This window comes from Malaya genurostris, chromosome 2 (assembly GCF_030247185.1).
Source record: "Malaya genurostris strain Urasoe2022 chromosome 2, Malgen_1.1, whole genome shotgun sequence".
Classification (NCBI taxonomy): Eukaryota; Metazoa; Arthropoda; class Insecta; order Diptera; family Culicidae; genus Malaya; species Malaya genurostris.
Window position 1 is genome coordinate 133,436,132 of NC_080571.1, and position 17,717 is coordinate 133,453,848.

The 17,717-nt window shown below is 38.7% G+C and overlaps 1 protein-coding gene across 10 annotated transcripts in view; it reads right to left on the bottom strand.

The window, feature by feature from the left end:
- Nucleotides 1–87: 87 nt before the first annotated feature.
- LOC131432440 (apoptosis-inducing factor 3) overlaps nt 88–17,717 on the bottom strand; it is a 138,139-nt gene continuing 120,509 nt past the window's right edge. For 5 of the 10 annotated variants that reach the window (XM_058598718.1, XM_058598713.1, XM_058598711.1 and 2 more), the window contains 2 exons: nt 1,562–1,875; nt 88–1,503 (listed from right to left, as the gene is read on the bottom strand). In XM_058598718.1, the coding sequence (XP_058454701.1) occupies nt 208–1,503; nt 1,562–1,801 (1,536 nt within the window). In that variant the 5' untranslated portion in view covers nt 1,802–1,875 and the 3' untranslated portion in view covers nt 88–207. Of the gene's footprint in view, nt 1,504–1,561; nt 1,876–1,990; nt 2,080–17,717 lie in introns of those variants that run through there. The other 5 variants (XM_058598714.1, XM_058598712.1, XM_058598709.1 and 2 more) reach the window with 3 other exon arrangements.

The window sequence follows — 17,717 nt, forward strand, 5'->3', positions numbered from 1 at the left end:
TTTTATCTCACGGGTTTGTGCAAGGTATACGAGCTTCCTTGTATGGAGAAGTGTGGTAGGAATACAAGAAAAAATGACCCCTTCGACTGCGCGAGTTTGGAATCCCGTATATTTCAGAATATAGGTTTTGTTTACATAGCTTTTCTGCTTCTTGAGTTAGTGAAAAATGAATCAACGGCACCCACGAAAATTCTGGATTGAATCAAATCAATCTTTCTTCATCCAGAAAAAAGGATCTGGATTCAAGTCACGTTTGTGTAAAGTTTTTCCTTGAAAAAGGTATTCGGCAAATTGGGACACAATTGGATCTCGACCACATGATGCCATTCCGATTACTTTTTCGTGTATGTCTATATAAAAAGCAACGAATGTAAGTTGTTTTAAATCTCCTTCAATTATAACTTCATAGGGACTTCCATAGCCAGCATATCGAAATCCTTTTCCAAAAAGCATGGTCCAAAAATATGGGACAGCCTTGAGCCCGGTGGCTTTTCCAACCATGTTTAAAGCGGCTATTTTTCCATGATACTGAGCCAACGGGTAATGTCCAATTGTAGCTAGTTCGTTATTATTGCAATAGACAGGAGCATTGGCAATATCTCCACCTGCGAAAATTCCAGGCACATTGGTCTCTAAATACATATTGGTATCGATTGAACCGTTTCCGTTTATTTTCACGCCCGAATCGTTAAGAAAGTTTGTGTTAAGTGTCGATCCTATGCCCATTATACACAAATCAGCTTTTAAAACAGTTCCATCAATTAACTCTGCGGATATCAAATTGCGGTTGTCATCGCCAATACATCGTTTTAAACCGGAGTTCATGATAAACTCAACACCTTTTTCTACAAACATTTCCATAATTCTAGCGCCTATCTTCTCCCCAAATGATTCTTTTAAGGGAATTGAGCCTCGACCGATAACGGTAACTTTAAAAACTTTGGTAAGGCAGTAAGCAGCAGCTTCCAGACCGATGAAACTAACACCAAGTATGATAACATGTTTATCAAGGCTTAGTTGAGAATTTACATATTTTGAATCCTCGTTCGATCGCAGCACACACACGTTTTTCAAATCTGATCCCTCAATCGGTGTTTTTCTTGCATTAGAACCAGTCGCTATAAATACTTTGTCGTACTTGATTTTATACCCATTGCTCAGGGTAACTTTCTTATCGAAACTGTCTAGTGATATGACCTCAGTACCGAGAATAGTTTCGATTTCATGATCCGTATAAAACATTTCATTTCTAAGTAACTTTTTTTTCAATTCGAAATCCATCGATTTGCTTACTAATACTCGATCGTAAGGCAGGCATGGTTCTTTATTTATCATTACAATGCGACCTGTAAACCCTTCTTGGCGTAATGATTCAGCACATATGGCACCAGATGGTCCACCACCAATTATCACGAAGGTACGATCATCACTACGTAGTTTTGTTACCATCGGTTTAGTTCGTTTGCACGTTAGCAGTTCAGAACGTTTGGCTTTTACTTTTACCTGGTAATGAAAACAAAGCTAAAAAATTTTGAAAAAAAAATTCAAGTATATATCATACTTTCCCTTCTTCTATCTTAACGTTATAACACGGTAAAGAATCCTGGCCTGGAAAATCTTCGATATCACCAGTTTCAATATTAAAGCAGGCACCATGCCATGGGCACCGAACTCTTCCTTTTCCTAGTGCTCCAGTGTTCAATAACGCCCCATAGTGAGAGCATTTATTTCCAATTGCGAAGAACTTACCATTTTGCTTCACCACTAGCACTTTTCCATCGCCCAAATCAAATGATTTCATATCATTTTCTGCAACGTCATTTTCTCCACAGACGAATTCTTCAATATATTCATTTTCTGGATTGATAATTTCTGCTAGAAAAATACAAAAAATTAATTTTGATTTAAGCTCTATTCCTATTTTTTTTGAATCTATGATCTATTAATTAATAACATAATGTTAACGAACAGCGGTCATGGATCAAACTACCTGAAGACTGTTACGGCGCGATAATCCTACATAGCTGCCCGGCTGCAAGAAACTTACAATGAGTTATGCGCCTTGCCTGCTTTAGAAATCTACATGATAATCATAAAAAATCGAAGCACAACGAAATGTAAATGGTTTAAGAATCCAAATTTTAAGAAATCAAAACTTATTTTGGATTTTATGATGTAGTTTTGGTTTATTAAAAATATATATTAGCCTTAGCTCTAAGATGTTGAGGGTATTTCTTAACTAAGAAATAAGACTAGGAAAATTTCATTAATTTTAACGCTGTTCAGTTCCACTGTAACTATCGGACGTTATTTCACGTTTCTCCAACAATACGGTGAATTGTTTTATTCCGTTATCAAGGTCATTCCGTATTCTATTGTCTGCATCAGTGCGGTCGAGTGATAATTCGAATTAATCCGTCCTCAAGATCGATTGTGAGCTTGTGTAGAGAAGTTCTGTGTGTGGTACCGTTAGCCAGTACCAGCTGGGCGCTGATGTGTTATTGTTTACAAATACATTAGAAACAGTGATAAATATATATATATATATATATATATATATATATATATATATATATATATATATATATATATATATATATATATATATATATATATATATATATATATATATATATATATATATATATATATATATATATATACACATATATATATATATATATATATATATATATATATATATATATATATATATATATATATATATATATATATATATATATATATATATATATATATATATATATATATATATATATATATATATATATATATATATACATACATATATATATATATATATATATATATATATATATATATATATATATATATATATATATATATATATATATATATATATATATATATATATATATATATATATATATATATATATATATATATATATATTTCCTCGTAGAGGTGTTTTGGCATCAATTGAAGTGGCAATCGACCAAGAGCAGGTCTTGGCAACCGTTCCTTACAACTGTACAACAAGTTAAGTATTGCTTCTTTATTTATTCTTCCCTGATTAAAGTTTATTGTTGCATCCCTCTTATAATTTTCCACTTGCCCAAATATAACCTCGTGCTGCAGTAAGCACAATGAGCCCTCCCCCTCCAGACGATGAAATGAAGACAGATCCAAACCCGCCACTATCGACCGGTCCATATGTGGTGTACTTCCGGACCAAATCAAAAGATAAAGCAATGAATTTATTGACATTATCTAAGAACCTGACGTCACATTACCCGACTGTCACACAAATTGTAAAAATGCGCTCCGACAAACTCAGGGTCACGTTGACCAGCTTAAAGCAGGCTAATGAGATCGTTCGAAATGAGCTCTTTACGCGGGAGTATCGCGTATACGTACCAGCTCGCGAAGTCGAAATAGACGGCGTGGTCACAGATGCAAGTTTTACTTGCGCAGATATTCTTGAGCACGATGTTGGCGGTTTCAAAAACCCCTTACTCAAGAATTTGAAGATACTGGATTGCAAACGCTTGCATTCAGTATCGATCGCCGAGGATGGGTCAAAATCTTATCCTCACTCGAACTCGTATCGTGTGACCTTCGCTGGTTCGGCTTTGTCAAATTATGTCCTTCTGGACAGGGTTCGTCTACTTGTACGTATCTTCGTGCCGCGGGTTATGAACTGTACTAATTGCCAGCAATTAGGACACACAGCCTCCCATTGTGCGAATCGGCCCCGTTGTTCGAAGTGTGGAGAGTGTCATGCGGATGGCTCTTGCGGAAGAGACATTGAAAAGTGTCTCTACTGCAGTGAGGGTCCGCATGATCTCTAAGCATGTCCCACCTACAAATTGCGGGGAGATAAGTTAAAGCATTCTTTAAGGGAGCGCTCCAAGCGCACATTTGCAGAAATGCTACAGAGCGCTACACCACCAAGCCCATCTGCAAATCCCTATACTTGCTTGTCAACAGACGAGTGCGATTCAGACGTCCCTCTCGAAGGCACATCTTCGGTCATCCCTCGTAGCAACAGGAAAACAAGAAATATTTCCTCTCATAAGCTACCTAGTAAGGGTTCGAAGGTGGCCCTTGAGGGGCCTCCAAAAGTAACAGCTAATGGAAGTTTCAATAAAACACCGAAGCAAAGAATAGCTCCTGATCTAGAAAAACTGAGATCTGATAAGGAGTTTCCAACACTTCCTAAGACAAACAAAAACTCAATTGCCCCTAAAGACCAGTTAAAGAATTAACCAAATGCTGGATTTATTAAATTTTCTGATATAGTGGACTGGATTTTTAAAACTTTCAATATCTCTGACCCCTTGAAAGGTCTTTTGATGACCTTTGTACCCGTAGCTGAGACGTTTATGAAACAGCTGACTGTAAAATGGCCCCTTCTTTCAGCGATTGTATCCTTCGATGGCTAATTTATCCAATGAGGTCAAGGATTTTAACACTGTTTTACAATGGAATTGCAGAAGTATCATTCCAAAAATTGATTCCTTCAAACATCTATTATATACCATGAACTGCGATGCATTTCCATTGTGCGAAACTTGGTTAACTTCTGAAATATCTCTCAACTTCCACAATTTTGTCGTGAATACGACTTACTTTACTTTGGGGTGCCTTTTCAAAATTTACCCTCTGGGAGAGTGATAAGTTTTTGATCGTGAATATCTCCTGTTATATCTAACGAATCAACATAATTTTTGCTACGTGCCGTCGGAAATATGATCACAATTTTATGATAACATTTTCATTTGTGTGACATAATCTCAAATAGTTCAAAATTATACTTTTCTGAAATGTTTGGTATAAACGAGTATCAAAGAGGATAATTCATATGGCGCGTTTGCCTTTCTCATATTTTGAAAGTTCATAGCTCAGAGATCTGTGGAAGGATTTATATAATCTAACTACCAAGAGAATCGAAATTTTTCAACTTAAACGTGTAAAGCAAAAGCATTGAAGTATTTCAATAGTACACTATTGAAAAACCTATCTCATTTGACCCATGTCAACACCAGCCAATCAGAACGCGTTCTGAGGAAGAGAAGAAAATAGCTGCTGCTGTACAACAAATCGTTCAAGAAAAATGTTCCGAAAAGTGGTGAATATCGTAGTGAGTTCCTCAATTTGGTCCTTCTGAATGCTAGAAACGAATCCCTACAGCATATTGATAGTTTCTTTCAATAAATTATACAAAACCGAAATGAAATAATCGACATAAAAATTCTGTATGCGGCTATTTTTATAGCCGTTAGGACCGCCCATTAGTGAAAAAGCTACAAACGAAATCACATAAAAGGAAATCTCTTAATAAAAATTGAATCATTCGTCATCTAACACTCGATGTGAATAGACGAATAACCTACTACGACTAATTTCGATTTTGTTTTATTTTTTATTCGCAGTTGTCTACCTACCCAAGCTTTGGGTAAAAACCGCCATAGATCCGAGAAGGATCCAAAGGATGCTAAGCGTCTGAAGCCAAGTGATGTACAGGTAAACGACCGTTTGCTGAGTAAAAAGCGGGAGGGTAATGTCAGAGACATAACTGGATGTCGTGAATACGAAAACAACTGACATGTTCCTCAACACTTCCGAATACCAATTAGTTGATCAATTGTATGAATTATGCAAGCATTCCCCTTTTGCACATTTTTCGCAAAAACAAAGAAGGCTTCACTTGATCTAGATTACTGTGAACTTCACACAGCGAAAAGTGCAAAAATCAAATCAAACAGTTCTAGATTTGCACTAAACTGAGGATATTTCCCTTCGATTTTCGAGCAAGAAATCCTAATAGTTCTTTAGAAAACTTTTAGAGCCATTAGAACGGCTGATTTTGTGTGATGCTGTCCACCGTTGTCCTCTTTTCGTTGTTTTTCAACAATGCAAACAACTGGTAGCTGTAACGTAATCGCTCTTGTCGGAAGCGAAACTAGCTTTGCAAACGACACACAATACATCTGCTCGGAGTGACGATAGAATCCAAACTGATCCAAATTTTGTTAAGAGGTTTCTTTTTACGTGATTTCGTTTGTAGCTTTTTCACTGATGGGCTGCCCTAATGGCTAGAAAAATAGCAGCATATAGAATTTTAATGTCGATTATTTCATTTCGGATTTGCATTTCATTGAAAGAAACTATCACGATGCTGTACGGGATTCATTCCTGCTTTTCAGAAGGAGCAAATTGTGGAACTCATTACGATATTACACACTGTTCGGAACATTTTCTCTAATGATTTGTTGTACAGCAGCAGATATTTTGTTCTCTTCCTCAGAACGCGTTCTGATTGGCTGGTGTTGGCATGGGTCAAATGAGATAGGTTTTTCAATTGTGTACTATTGAAATATTTCAATGCTTTTTCTATACACACTTAAGTTGAAAAATTTCGATTCTATTGGTAGTTAGATCATATAAATCCTTTCACAGATCATTGAGCTATGAGCTTTAAAAATACGAGAAAGGCGAACGCGCCTTATGAATTTTCCTCTTTGATACTCGTTTATACCAAACATTTCAGAAAAGTTTAATTTTGAATTGTTTGAGATTATGTCACACAACTGAAAATTTTATTATAAAATTGTGATCATATTTCTGATGGCATGTAGCAAAAATTATGTTGATTCGTTAGATACAACAAGAGATATTCACGATCAAAAACTTATCACTCTCTCAGAGGGTAAATTTTGAAAAGGCACCCCATAGTAAAGTAAGTCGTATTCACGACAAAACCAATATGCTGATCTGCCAGTAGATGTCGAAGAGGAACTGCAGAAGAAGGAAAAAATGCCGCCTTTCTACCTGAAGGGCTTCCCACCAACTCTACGCTCGGATTTCAACACACTGATCAGCAAAGGACTACAGGCAACAATCCGTTTATGTACTGAAGGCTACAAAATAACTGTTCCGGCTTTGAACCACTACAAAGGAGTGGAATGCTATCTGAAGCAGACAAAAGCGGAATACTTCACACACGATATTGCCGCCAACAAACCTATGAAGGTTGTACTTCGAGGACTACCCGACGTGATGGAAGCCGAACTAAAGCAGGCACTGTCGGAGGCTGGACTAAAGCCTTTGATGGTATTTAAAATGAAGCGACATAATACGGACAAAAAGTTTAGAGATCAACTGTACCTGATTCATCTGGAGAAGGGCTCCATCACCATGAGTCAACTGAAAACGATTAAATCGTTATTTCACATAATCATCGAATGGCAAAAGTATAAACCGGTACATCGGGATGTCACACAGTGCACGAACTGTTTGAACTACGGCCATGGAGCGAGGAATTGCCACATGAAAAGTCGGTGCGGGAAATGTGCCGAACCACACAATACCAACGATTGCCTACTAGATGACATCGCTGTAAAATGTGTGAACTGTGATGGCGACCATCCATCTACTAGCAAATCGTGTCCCAAACGTGCTGAGTTCACAAAAATTCGACAACAGGCGTCCCGCAAACAATCAACGCGTAAGAATGTTCCACAGAAGGATGAAGTTAATTTCCCACGGCTCCTACCGAAGAGGGATATTCCGAATTTGCCGCCACTTCCTCGCAGCAATCCAAAAGATTCAGCCGCTGGATCACAAAAAGAATCTTCCTCAAAAATCCCTCCTGGATGGGGCAATAATCAACCACAAGCAAAGGATGACTCTGGTGATTTATTTTCTGCTGAACAACTGATCGTCATTTTTGAAACAATGACAACAAAACTTCGAAACGGCAGAACGCGGTTAGATCAAATCAACGCCTTAGGCAAATTCATCATCGAATATGCAATATAATGAGTTGGTTATAGTAAATTGGAATGCTTGCTCACTCAGGAGCAAAACTGCTGAATTGTCCGACTTTCTTCAAGAGAAGAATGCCGATATTGCTATTTTAACTGAATCTCATCTCAAACCTGAAATTTCTATTTTTATTTCCAATTACAGGATTCACAGGCTCGACAGGGCAACTACCAGAGGAGGGGGAGTTGCCATTGCCATTAAACGATCCATTCAGCACAGGCTTCTGTCAGCCTTTAAATTGCAACTCATAGAAGCCATCGGAATTTAGATTACAACGACGATGGGACCCATCATCATCATTGCAGCGTACTGCCCCAAACAAACCAATCTTCGAGATGGTACGTGTGCATCATTGAAGCGAGATCTGGCTATGCTCACTCGACGACAGAACAAATTCATCATTGCTGGGGATCTGAACGCACGGCATGAGCTGTAGGGAAACAGAAGACAGAATCGAAACGGATTCGTACTTGCCGAAGATTACGAAGCTGGACAATACAACATCTTCGCTCCGGATCAACCAACGCGACTTTCCAGATCGGGAGTTCATTCCATTTTGGATATATACATCAGCAACATCGTCATAGACAGTTCTCCGGTTGTCTTCTACGAGCTCTCTTCTGACCACTTCCCAGTAATATTGACGTTGGGATCTTCACCAGAAACAGTGCCTATTCAACCTCGGAGGAACTATTATCGCACCGATTGGGTCCAATTTCAACATATCGCCGACCAACTTATTAATATCGATTTGCCACTTGATTCCCCGATGGAAATCGATGCGGCCCTATCTTCCTTGCAGCATTCAATCACAGTCGCTCGTGATAGGACGGTTCCAGTACAACATATGCCGAGTTCCTCTCTTCAAATCGACAGTGTCACCAAGAAACTCATCCGACTTCGGAATATCTACCGGAGGCAGTATCAACGAACTGGCATCCTAGATAGGAAGACTTCTTATAACAACTTAACTAGGATAATCCAGGAAAGGATATCAGAGCTTCGCAACAGGAACTTCCAGCAAAAGCTTCGAGAAATTCTCCCACATTCAAAGCCCTTCTGGTCCTTAACGAAGGTGCTTAAGAAAAAACCGAAGCCTATTCCTCCTCTGATGTCACCCCAGGACGCAGCTGAAGGAATACCTTTAATCACACCAGTAGAGAAGGCAAATGCGCTAGGCCAGCAGTTTGAGTGTTCTCACAATTTAGGACTTAACATTGTTAGTCCATATGAAAGAGCTGTTGCTGATAGCGTAGCTGAGGTTGACCAATCAGACAGCTTGGTTCCTGAGGAAAGTAGAGTCACTGCGAATGAGCTGATGGCTTTTGTGAAAAAATCCAAAAATATGAAGGCCCCCGGTTTCGACAACACATTCAACATTGAGCTGAAACATTTGAGTATTCGCTCATTTGTCTTCTTAGCTAAAATTTTTAACAGGTGCTGGGAGCTTGGTTACTTCCCTTCAATGTGGAAGTTAGCTAAAGTTATCCCAGTTTTGAAACCGGGGAAAGATCCTTCCTTTTCCAAGAGCTATCGGCCCATCAGCTTACTTTCTGCCCTATCCAAGCTGTTTGAAAAGTCAATACAAAGGCGAATTCTTGCTTTCGCAGATGAACAGGATATATTTCTGGAAGAACAGTTTGGGTTCCGGAAAGGAAGATCCACCATCCACCAACTCACAAGGGTTAACAACGTCATCCAGCAAAACAAATCAGTGTCCAAAACGACTGCCATGGCAATATTGGATATTGAAAAGGCATTCGATAATGTGTGGCACGATGGACTGGTGTTCAAACTGCATCGGTATAATTTTCCCATGTATCTTATTAAAATTATCAAAAATTATCTTGCAGATAGAGCATTCCAGGTTTCTCTGAATAATGCACTTTCAGAAAGATTTACTATTCCTGCTGGTGTACCCCAGGGAAGTATCCTAGGTCCCATTCTATACAACATTTTCACATCAGACATCCCACCTCTTCCAGGTGGTGGTGTTCTGTCACAATTTGCTGATGATATTGCCATTCTTTACAAAGGTCGTGTCATTAATGCTCTGAAGAATAAACTACAGACAGGTTTGGACGCTTTAACGGAATATTTTACAAGCTGGAAAATTGTGATCAATGCAGCAAAAACTCAGGTCATCTTGTTTCCACATTCAAGATCTCCAAAACTTGTTCCATCAGACGAATGCAGAATACGATTCGGTGATGAGGTCATTCAATGGTCCGATGAAGTTATCTATCTAGGACTCACCTTTGACAGACATCTGATATTCAGGTCACATGTTGACAAAATCATTCAAAAATGCAGCATACTCATTAGGTCTCTGTATCCGCTGATTTGTAGAACATCTAAACTATGCCTGAAGAATCAGATGGCTGTCTATAAACAAATCATCTACCCCGCAATTGAATACGCAGTCCCTGTTTGGCGGGGCTGTGCACGAACACACAAACTTAGGCTTCAGCGCATTCAAAGTAAGATCTTAAAGATGATTCTAAATCTACCCCCTTGGACAAGGACTGGTGAAGTACATGAGATGACCTCCCTGGATATACTAGAACAAAAATTCGAACAATACTGAACGAAATTTGAAGAGAGGTGCTCAATCTCTGAAATACAATAATTCAAAATTTGTACGTATTAGGTTAGGGTTAGTTATAAGGAGGTGTGTGAAATTCACAGTAATCGAGATCAAGTGAAGCCTTTTTTTGCGAAAAATGTTCCAGAGTTTAATATCGTAGAGAATTATGCAATTTGACCCTTCTGAAATGAATCCCTACAGCATATTGATAGTTTTTTTCAATAAATTATACAAAACCGAAATGAAATAATCGACATAAAAATTCTATATGCGGCTATTTTTATAGCCGTTAGGACCGCCCATTAGTGAAAAAGCTACAAACGAAATCACATAAAAGGAAATCTCTTAACAAAAATTGAATCAGTTTGGATTCTATCGCCACTGCGAGCAGATGTGTTTTGTGTCGCCTGCACAGCTAGTTTCGCTTCCGACAAGAGCGATTACGTCACAGCTGCCAGTCATTTCGATGGATGAAAAAGCAACGTTGGAGAGCATTATAAAAAATCAGCCGTTCTAATGGCTCTAAAAGTTTTCTGAAGAACTATTAGGATTTGTTGTTCGCAAATCGAAAGGAAATATCCTCAGTTTAGTGTAAATCTAGAACAGTTTGGTTAGATTTTTGCACTTTTCGCTGTGTAAAATTCACAGTAATCGAGATCAAGTGAAACCTTCTGTGTTTTTGCGAGAAATGTTCCAGAGTTCGTAGAGAACTGCACAATTTGACCCTTCTGAATGCTAGAAACGAATTCCTACAGCATATTGATAGTTTCTTTCAATAAATTATGCAAATGCGAAATAAAATAATCGACATTAATATTCTGTATGCGACTTTTTTATAGCCGTTAGGACCGCCCATTAGTGAAAAAGCTACAAACGAAAACACGTAAAAGAAAGCTCCTAACAAAAATCTAATCAGTTTGGATTCTATCGCCAATGCGAGCAGATGTATTTTGTGCCGTTTGCAAAGCTAGTTTCGCTTCCGACAAGAGCGATTACGTCATAGCTGCCAGACATTTCGATGGATGAAAAAGCAACGTTGGAAAGCATTATAAAAAATCAGCCGTTCTAATGGCTCTAAAAGTTTTCTGAAGAACTATTAGGATGTGTTGTTCGCAAATCGAAAGAAAATATCCTCAGTTTAGTGCAAATGTAGAACAGTTTGGTAAGATTTTTGCACTTTTCGCTGTGTGAAATTCACAGTAATCGAGTTCAAGTGAAGCCTTCTTTGTTTTTGCGAAAAATGTGGAAAAGGGGAATGCTTGCATAATTCATACAATTGATCAACTAATTGATATTCGAAAGTGTTAAGGAACATGTCATTTGTTTTCGTATTCACGACATCCAGTTATGTCTCTGACATTACCCACCCGCCTTTTATTATTATTCTTTTGGATCAAGAAAACCCCTATGGAGGAGTATATTTGGGAATCAAAAAGTGCTATTCCTTCTATAAAATTAACCTCCCCTCGATACCAGGCAGGGAAGTAGTTGCATGTGCTGTTACAATCAAAGGCAAGGACTTTTGCATTGCTTCCATCTACATTCCCCCAAGAGCATCGGTTGGGCATCAGTGGCTCAGTGATATCATAGAGCTCCTTCCCACACCGACGTTGGTTTTAGGAGACTTTAACTCACACGGTACGGGATAGAGCTGTCTTCACGACGATAACAGATCAGTTATGATCCATGATATTTGCGACAACTTCAATATGACAATATTGAATACGGGAGAAATGACACGGATTCCTGCACCACCAGCAAGACCAAGTGCGCTGGATTTATCCCTTTGCTCGACATCACTACGGTTGGATTGCAAGTGGAAGGTAATCCCCGATCCTTACGGTAGCGATCATCTACCTATCGTAATTTCAATCGCCAGCGGATTAAGACCATCGGAGACAATCAATGTTTCGTATGACCTCACACGAAATATTGATTGGAAATATTACGCAAATTCGATGTCTGAGAAACTGGAAACAACACAAGAACATCCTCCGGAGGAAGAGTACACGTTTTTGGCTGGGTTGATTATCGACTCCACGATTCAAGCTTCAAGCTCAGCGAAACGTGTACCCGGCGCGAAAACTAACATCCGTCCTCCCAATCCGTGGTGGGACAGAGTGCTCATCACTGAACGCGGAAAGAAAATCAGCGATCAAACAGTTTAGAGCCAATGGAACACCTGATAATTACCATAATTACGCAACGCTAGACACGCAAATGAAGAACTTAATTAAAGCAAAAAAGGCGAGTGGGTAATGTCAGAGACAGAACTGGATGTCGTGAATACGAAAACAACTGACATGTTCCTTAACACTTCCGAATATAAATTGTATGAATTATGCACGCATTCCCCTTTTTCGCAAAAACAAAGCAGGCTTCACTTGATCTCGATTACTGTGAGTTTCACACAGCGAAAAGTGCACAAATCTAAGCAAACTGTTCTTGATTTGCCGTAAACTTAGGAAATTTCCCTACGATTTGCCAACAACAAATCCTAATAGTTCTCTAGAAAACTTTTAGAGCCATTAGAACGGCTGATATTGTGCAATGCTCTCCACCGTTGTTTTTTCCCAATGCTAATGACTGGAAGCTGTGACGTAATCGCTCTTGTCGAAAGCGTGCAGACGACACAAAACACATCTGCTCGCAGTGGCGATACAATCCAAACTGATTCAAGTTTTGTTGAGAGCAGAGATGCCAGGTAAAAATTTCAAATATCTGCAGACAGGGTCTGTAAATCTGAAAAAAAATCTGCAGTCAGCAAGTTTGTCTTGCTGGCAGCAATTTCTCTATAAAGTATTACACGCAAAACTGACTTGGCGAGCAAAAAAAAACGGTCGCGGAAATTTCAAAAGTCTGTAAATATAGACGATAGTCTGCGAGAATTTCAAAAGTCTGCAAAAATCTGCGAGAATTTCAAAAGTCTGCAAAAGTCTGCACAACAAAAAATGTCTGCAGCACTATACCCCAAATCTGCAGATTTACAGACAAATCTGCAGACCTGGCATCTCTGGTTGAGAGGCTTGTTTCTACCTGATTTCGTTTGTAGCTTTTTCACTAATGGGCGGTCCTAACGGCTATAAAAATAGCCGCATACAGAATTTTAATGTAGATTATTTCATTTCGGATTTGCATATTTTATTGAAAGAAACTATCAATATGCTGTAGGGATTCGTTTCCAGCAATCAGAAGAGTCAAGTTGCGTAATTCTCTACGACATTAAACTCTGGAACATTTTTCGCAAAAAAGGCTTCACTTGATCTCGATTACTGTGAATTTCATACAGCGAAAAGTGCACAAATCTAAGCAAACTGTTCTTGATTTGCCGTAAACTTAGGATATTTCCCTACGATTTGCCAACAACAAATCCTAATAGTTCTATAGAAAACTTTTAGAGCCATTAGAACGGCTGATATTGTGCTATGCTCTCCACCGTTGTTTTTTCCCAATGCTAATGACTGGCAGCTGTGACGTAATCGCTCTTGACAAAAGCGAAACTAGCTGTGCAGACGACACAAAACACATCTGCTCGCAGGGGCGATAGAATCCAAACTGATTGAATTTTTGTTAAGAGATTTCCTTTTATGTGATTTCGTTTGTAGCTTTTTCACTAATGGGCGGTCCTAACGGCTATAAAAATAGCCGCATACAAAATTTTATTGTCGATTATTTCATTTCGGATTTGCATAATTTATTGAAAGAAACTATCAATATGCTGTAGGGATTCGTTTCCAGCATTCAGAATGGTCAAATTGCGTAATTCTCTACGACATTAAACTCTGGAACATTTTTCGCAAAAAAGGCTTCACTTGATCTCGATTACTGTGAATTTCATACAGCGAAAAGTGCACAAATCTAAGCAAACTGTTCTTGATTTGCCGTAAACTTAGGATATTTCCCTACGATTTGCCAACAACAAATCCTAATAGTTCTTTAGAAAACTTTTAGAGCCATTAGAACGGCTGATCTTGTGCAATGCTCTCCACCGTTGTTTTTGTCGTGAATACGACTTACTTTACTATGGGGCGCCTTTTCAAAATTTACCCTCTGAGAGAGTGATAAGTTTTTGATCGTGAATATCTCATGTCATATCTAATGAATCAACATAATTCTTGCTACATGCCATCGGAAATATGATCACAATTTTATGATAAAACTTTCAGTTGTGTGACATATTCTTAAATAGTTCACAATTAAACTTTTCTGAAATGTTTGGTATAAACGAGTATCAAAGAGGATAATTCATATGGCGCGTTTGCCTTTCTCGTATTTTGAAAGCTCATAGCTCAGTGATCTGTAGAAGGATTTATATAATCTAACTACCAATAGAATCGAAAATCTTCAACTTGAACGTGTATTACAACAATATTGAAGTTTTTCAATAGTACACTATTGAAAAACCTGTTTGATTTAACCCATGACAGCACCAGCCAATCAGAACGCGAGATGTCTGTATCTATACAAGAGCATCCATATAAAAGTTGAATGGTTCACTTTTCCTATCATTTGCTGAGCAACTCTTCCCGAAACAAGACACACGACAGCAACATCGAGGACCTGTCGTCTCATTGTTTCCCGATATGAATGCACGAGACACCGTCAGCACAATGACACCGAAAAAGGCAGCCAAAAAGTCCAGCAAGGCCCATTGCCGAAACAAGACACACACGAGAACCAACTCAGATCTCAATATTTCCTACCAAAAGATTCATCAAGATGGGAGTTAAAATAATTTGCACCGTCACTAACACATTCAATTACGAACGGCAATGCGAAAGCGAAAGTGATGATTTTGAACACATCTTTATACTAGTTTACAAATATGCCGTGCGAAACAGAGTTGCCACAGATCAATATGTATTTTTGTCGCGAGTACTTTAGTATGCGGCCGAAAACAAAAATTGTTAGAACAAATGTTTCCACTTGATTTGCGCATTCTACTTTCCAGGCGTATCAGAACTGGCTAAACTTAAAGCAATTCTAAATATTTCTTTATCACAGTGATGTGGTCATCCTGAAAAGGACGGGGTTTTCAACGGAAGGCCAGCTGCAGATGGCGAGGGATGATTTTCGTTTTCGTTGTCATGGGCAGCGTTACCGGTCAACTCCAACACTTCGGCAACCAAGTACTCCATCACTACCGCCAGATAGACCAGCACTGACACGCTCGGCGTAGTTCCCCTTCTGAGGCAAACGATGGATTCTGCCGCCAACTGGGCACTTCAGACCAGCACGGTTTGAGCGGGACTTTACCTTGCCCTTAATTGTTCCTCCACAATATGCTGTTAACAGCTCGACGACCCATTCAGTATTACTGGCTGCCGCTCTGCTAACTCTCTCTCTTTTATATCGTTTCACTGTTTCCCGTTCTGCGTATAGGAAAGGAATTCTAACAAAGGGGACGTCCTACCGTGCTACCACTAGCACGTATAAAAGGAAATGTGATGTGAGAAATAGCGTCATTTAAGTTAAAGCAGCTACTCTGTACGTACGAGACACCGTCAGAACGATGGCTCCGAAAACAGGTAGAAAAGCAGATTTGTACCGTCACTAACACATTCAATTACGAACGGCAATGCGAAAGCGAAAGTGATGATGTTGAACACATCTTTATACTAGTATGGGGTCGTGTTAAAATATGCCATGCGAAACAGGGTTGCCATATATACAGGTTAATCTGTATTATTATTATTACTATCATCATTATTATTAGAATCACTCTTGCATACCGAAGATCGTAGATACATTTCAGACCAGGCCATTGCAATTGTCTCATACTGAAATTTCGAGAAGAATCAGATATCTTCGAACTTCATAGCTTCAATAAAAATAAACTACAAATTTGTCGTACCTAGCTTCCTATATTAGCAAATTAAAAAGGAATTGTTTCAAGTTTGGAATATATAGTTGTAGAATAGTAGCTGTTTAATGTAACTAATCTGTACTTTAATGTAGGTGTATCGCTTCAAATTCTATTAGTGAAAAAGGGGAAAGCTTGCACAATTCATACAATCAATCAACTAACTGATATTCGGAAAAGTGATGAGAGCGTGTCAGTTTTTTCGTATTCACGACATCCAGTTATGTCTCTGACATAACTCTTGTCGAAAGCGTGCAGACGACACAAAACACATCTGCTCGCAGAGGCGATTGAATCCAAACTGATTGAATTTTAGTTAAGAGATTTCCTTCTATGTGATTTCGTTTGTAGCTTTTTCACTAATGGGCGGTCCTAACGGCTATAAAAATAGCCGCATGCAGAATTTTTATGTCGATTATTTCATTTCGGATTTGCATATTTTATTGAAAGAAACTATCAATATGCTGTAGGGATTCGTTTCTAGCATTCACAAGGACCAAATTGAGGAACTCACTGCGATATTCACCACTTTTCGGAACATTTTTCCCGGACGATTTGTTGTACAGCAGCAGATATTTTGTTCTCTTCCTTAGAACGCGTTCTGATTGGCTGGTGTTGACATGGAGCAAATGAGACAGGTTTTTCAATAGTGTACTATTGAAATACTTCTATGCTTTTGCTATACACGTTTAGATTGAAAAATTTCGATTCTATTGGTAGTTAGATTATATAAATCCTTTCACAGATCTCTGAGCTATGAGCTTTAAAAATACGAGAAAGGCAAACGCGCCTTATGAATTATCCTCTTTGATACTCGTTTATACCAAACATTTCAGAAAAGTTTAATTTTGAATTATTTGAGACTATGTCACAAAACTGAAAATTTTATCATAAAATTGTGATCATATTTCCGATGGCATGTCGCAAGAATTATGTTGATTCATTAGATACAACAATAGATATTCACGATCAAAAACTAATCACTCTCTCAGAGAGTAAATTTTGAAAAGGCACCCCATAGTAAAGTAAGTCGTATTCACGACAAAAATGGGTTGTATAGAGGTACAGTAAAGTAAATTCCGCATAATTCTTTAGGAATATTATTATGGTTTTAAGAGGAACCGAATAGAAGTCTGGAATAGATAACTGGATTCTGAGTTCAAGACCTAATCCAGTTTCAGTCGCTGCTGGTTCTCGCCTTGATGGCCAGCAAGCGAATGAGAGATGCGACCTGAGCGTTTGAGGTTTTAACCACGCAGAAGGTGCATTCTCCGTCGCTGCTGGTTAACTCCCGCTGCTGCTGCTGGTTAAGGTCCTCTCGCCTCGATGGCCAGCAAGCGAATGAGAGATGAGACCTGAGCGTTTGAGGTTTTAACCACGCAGAAGGTGCATTCTCCGTCGCTGCTGGTTGATGATTCACTTCCCACGACGTCTGCTTCCATCGAACGCACGAAT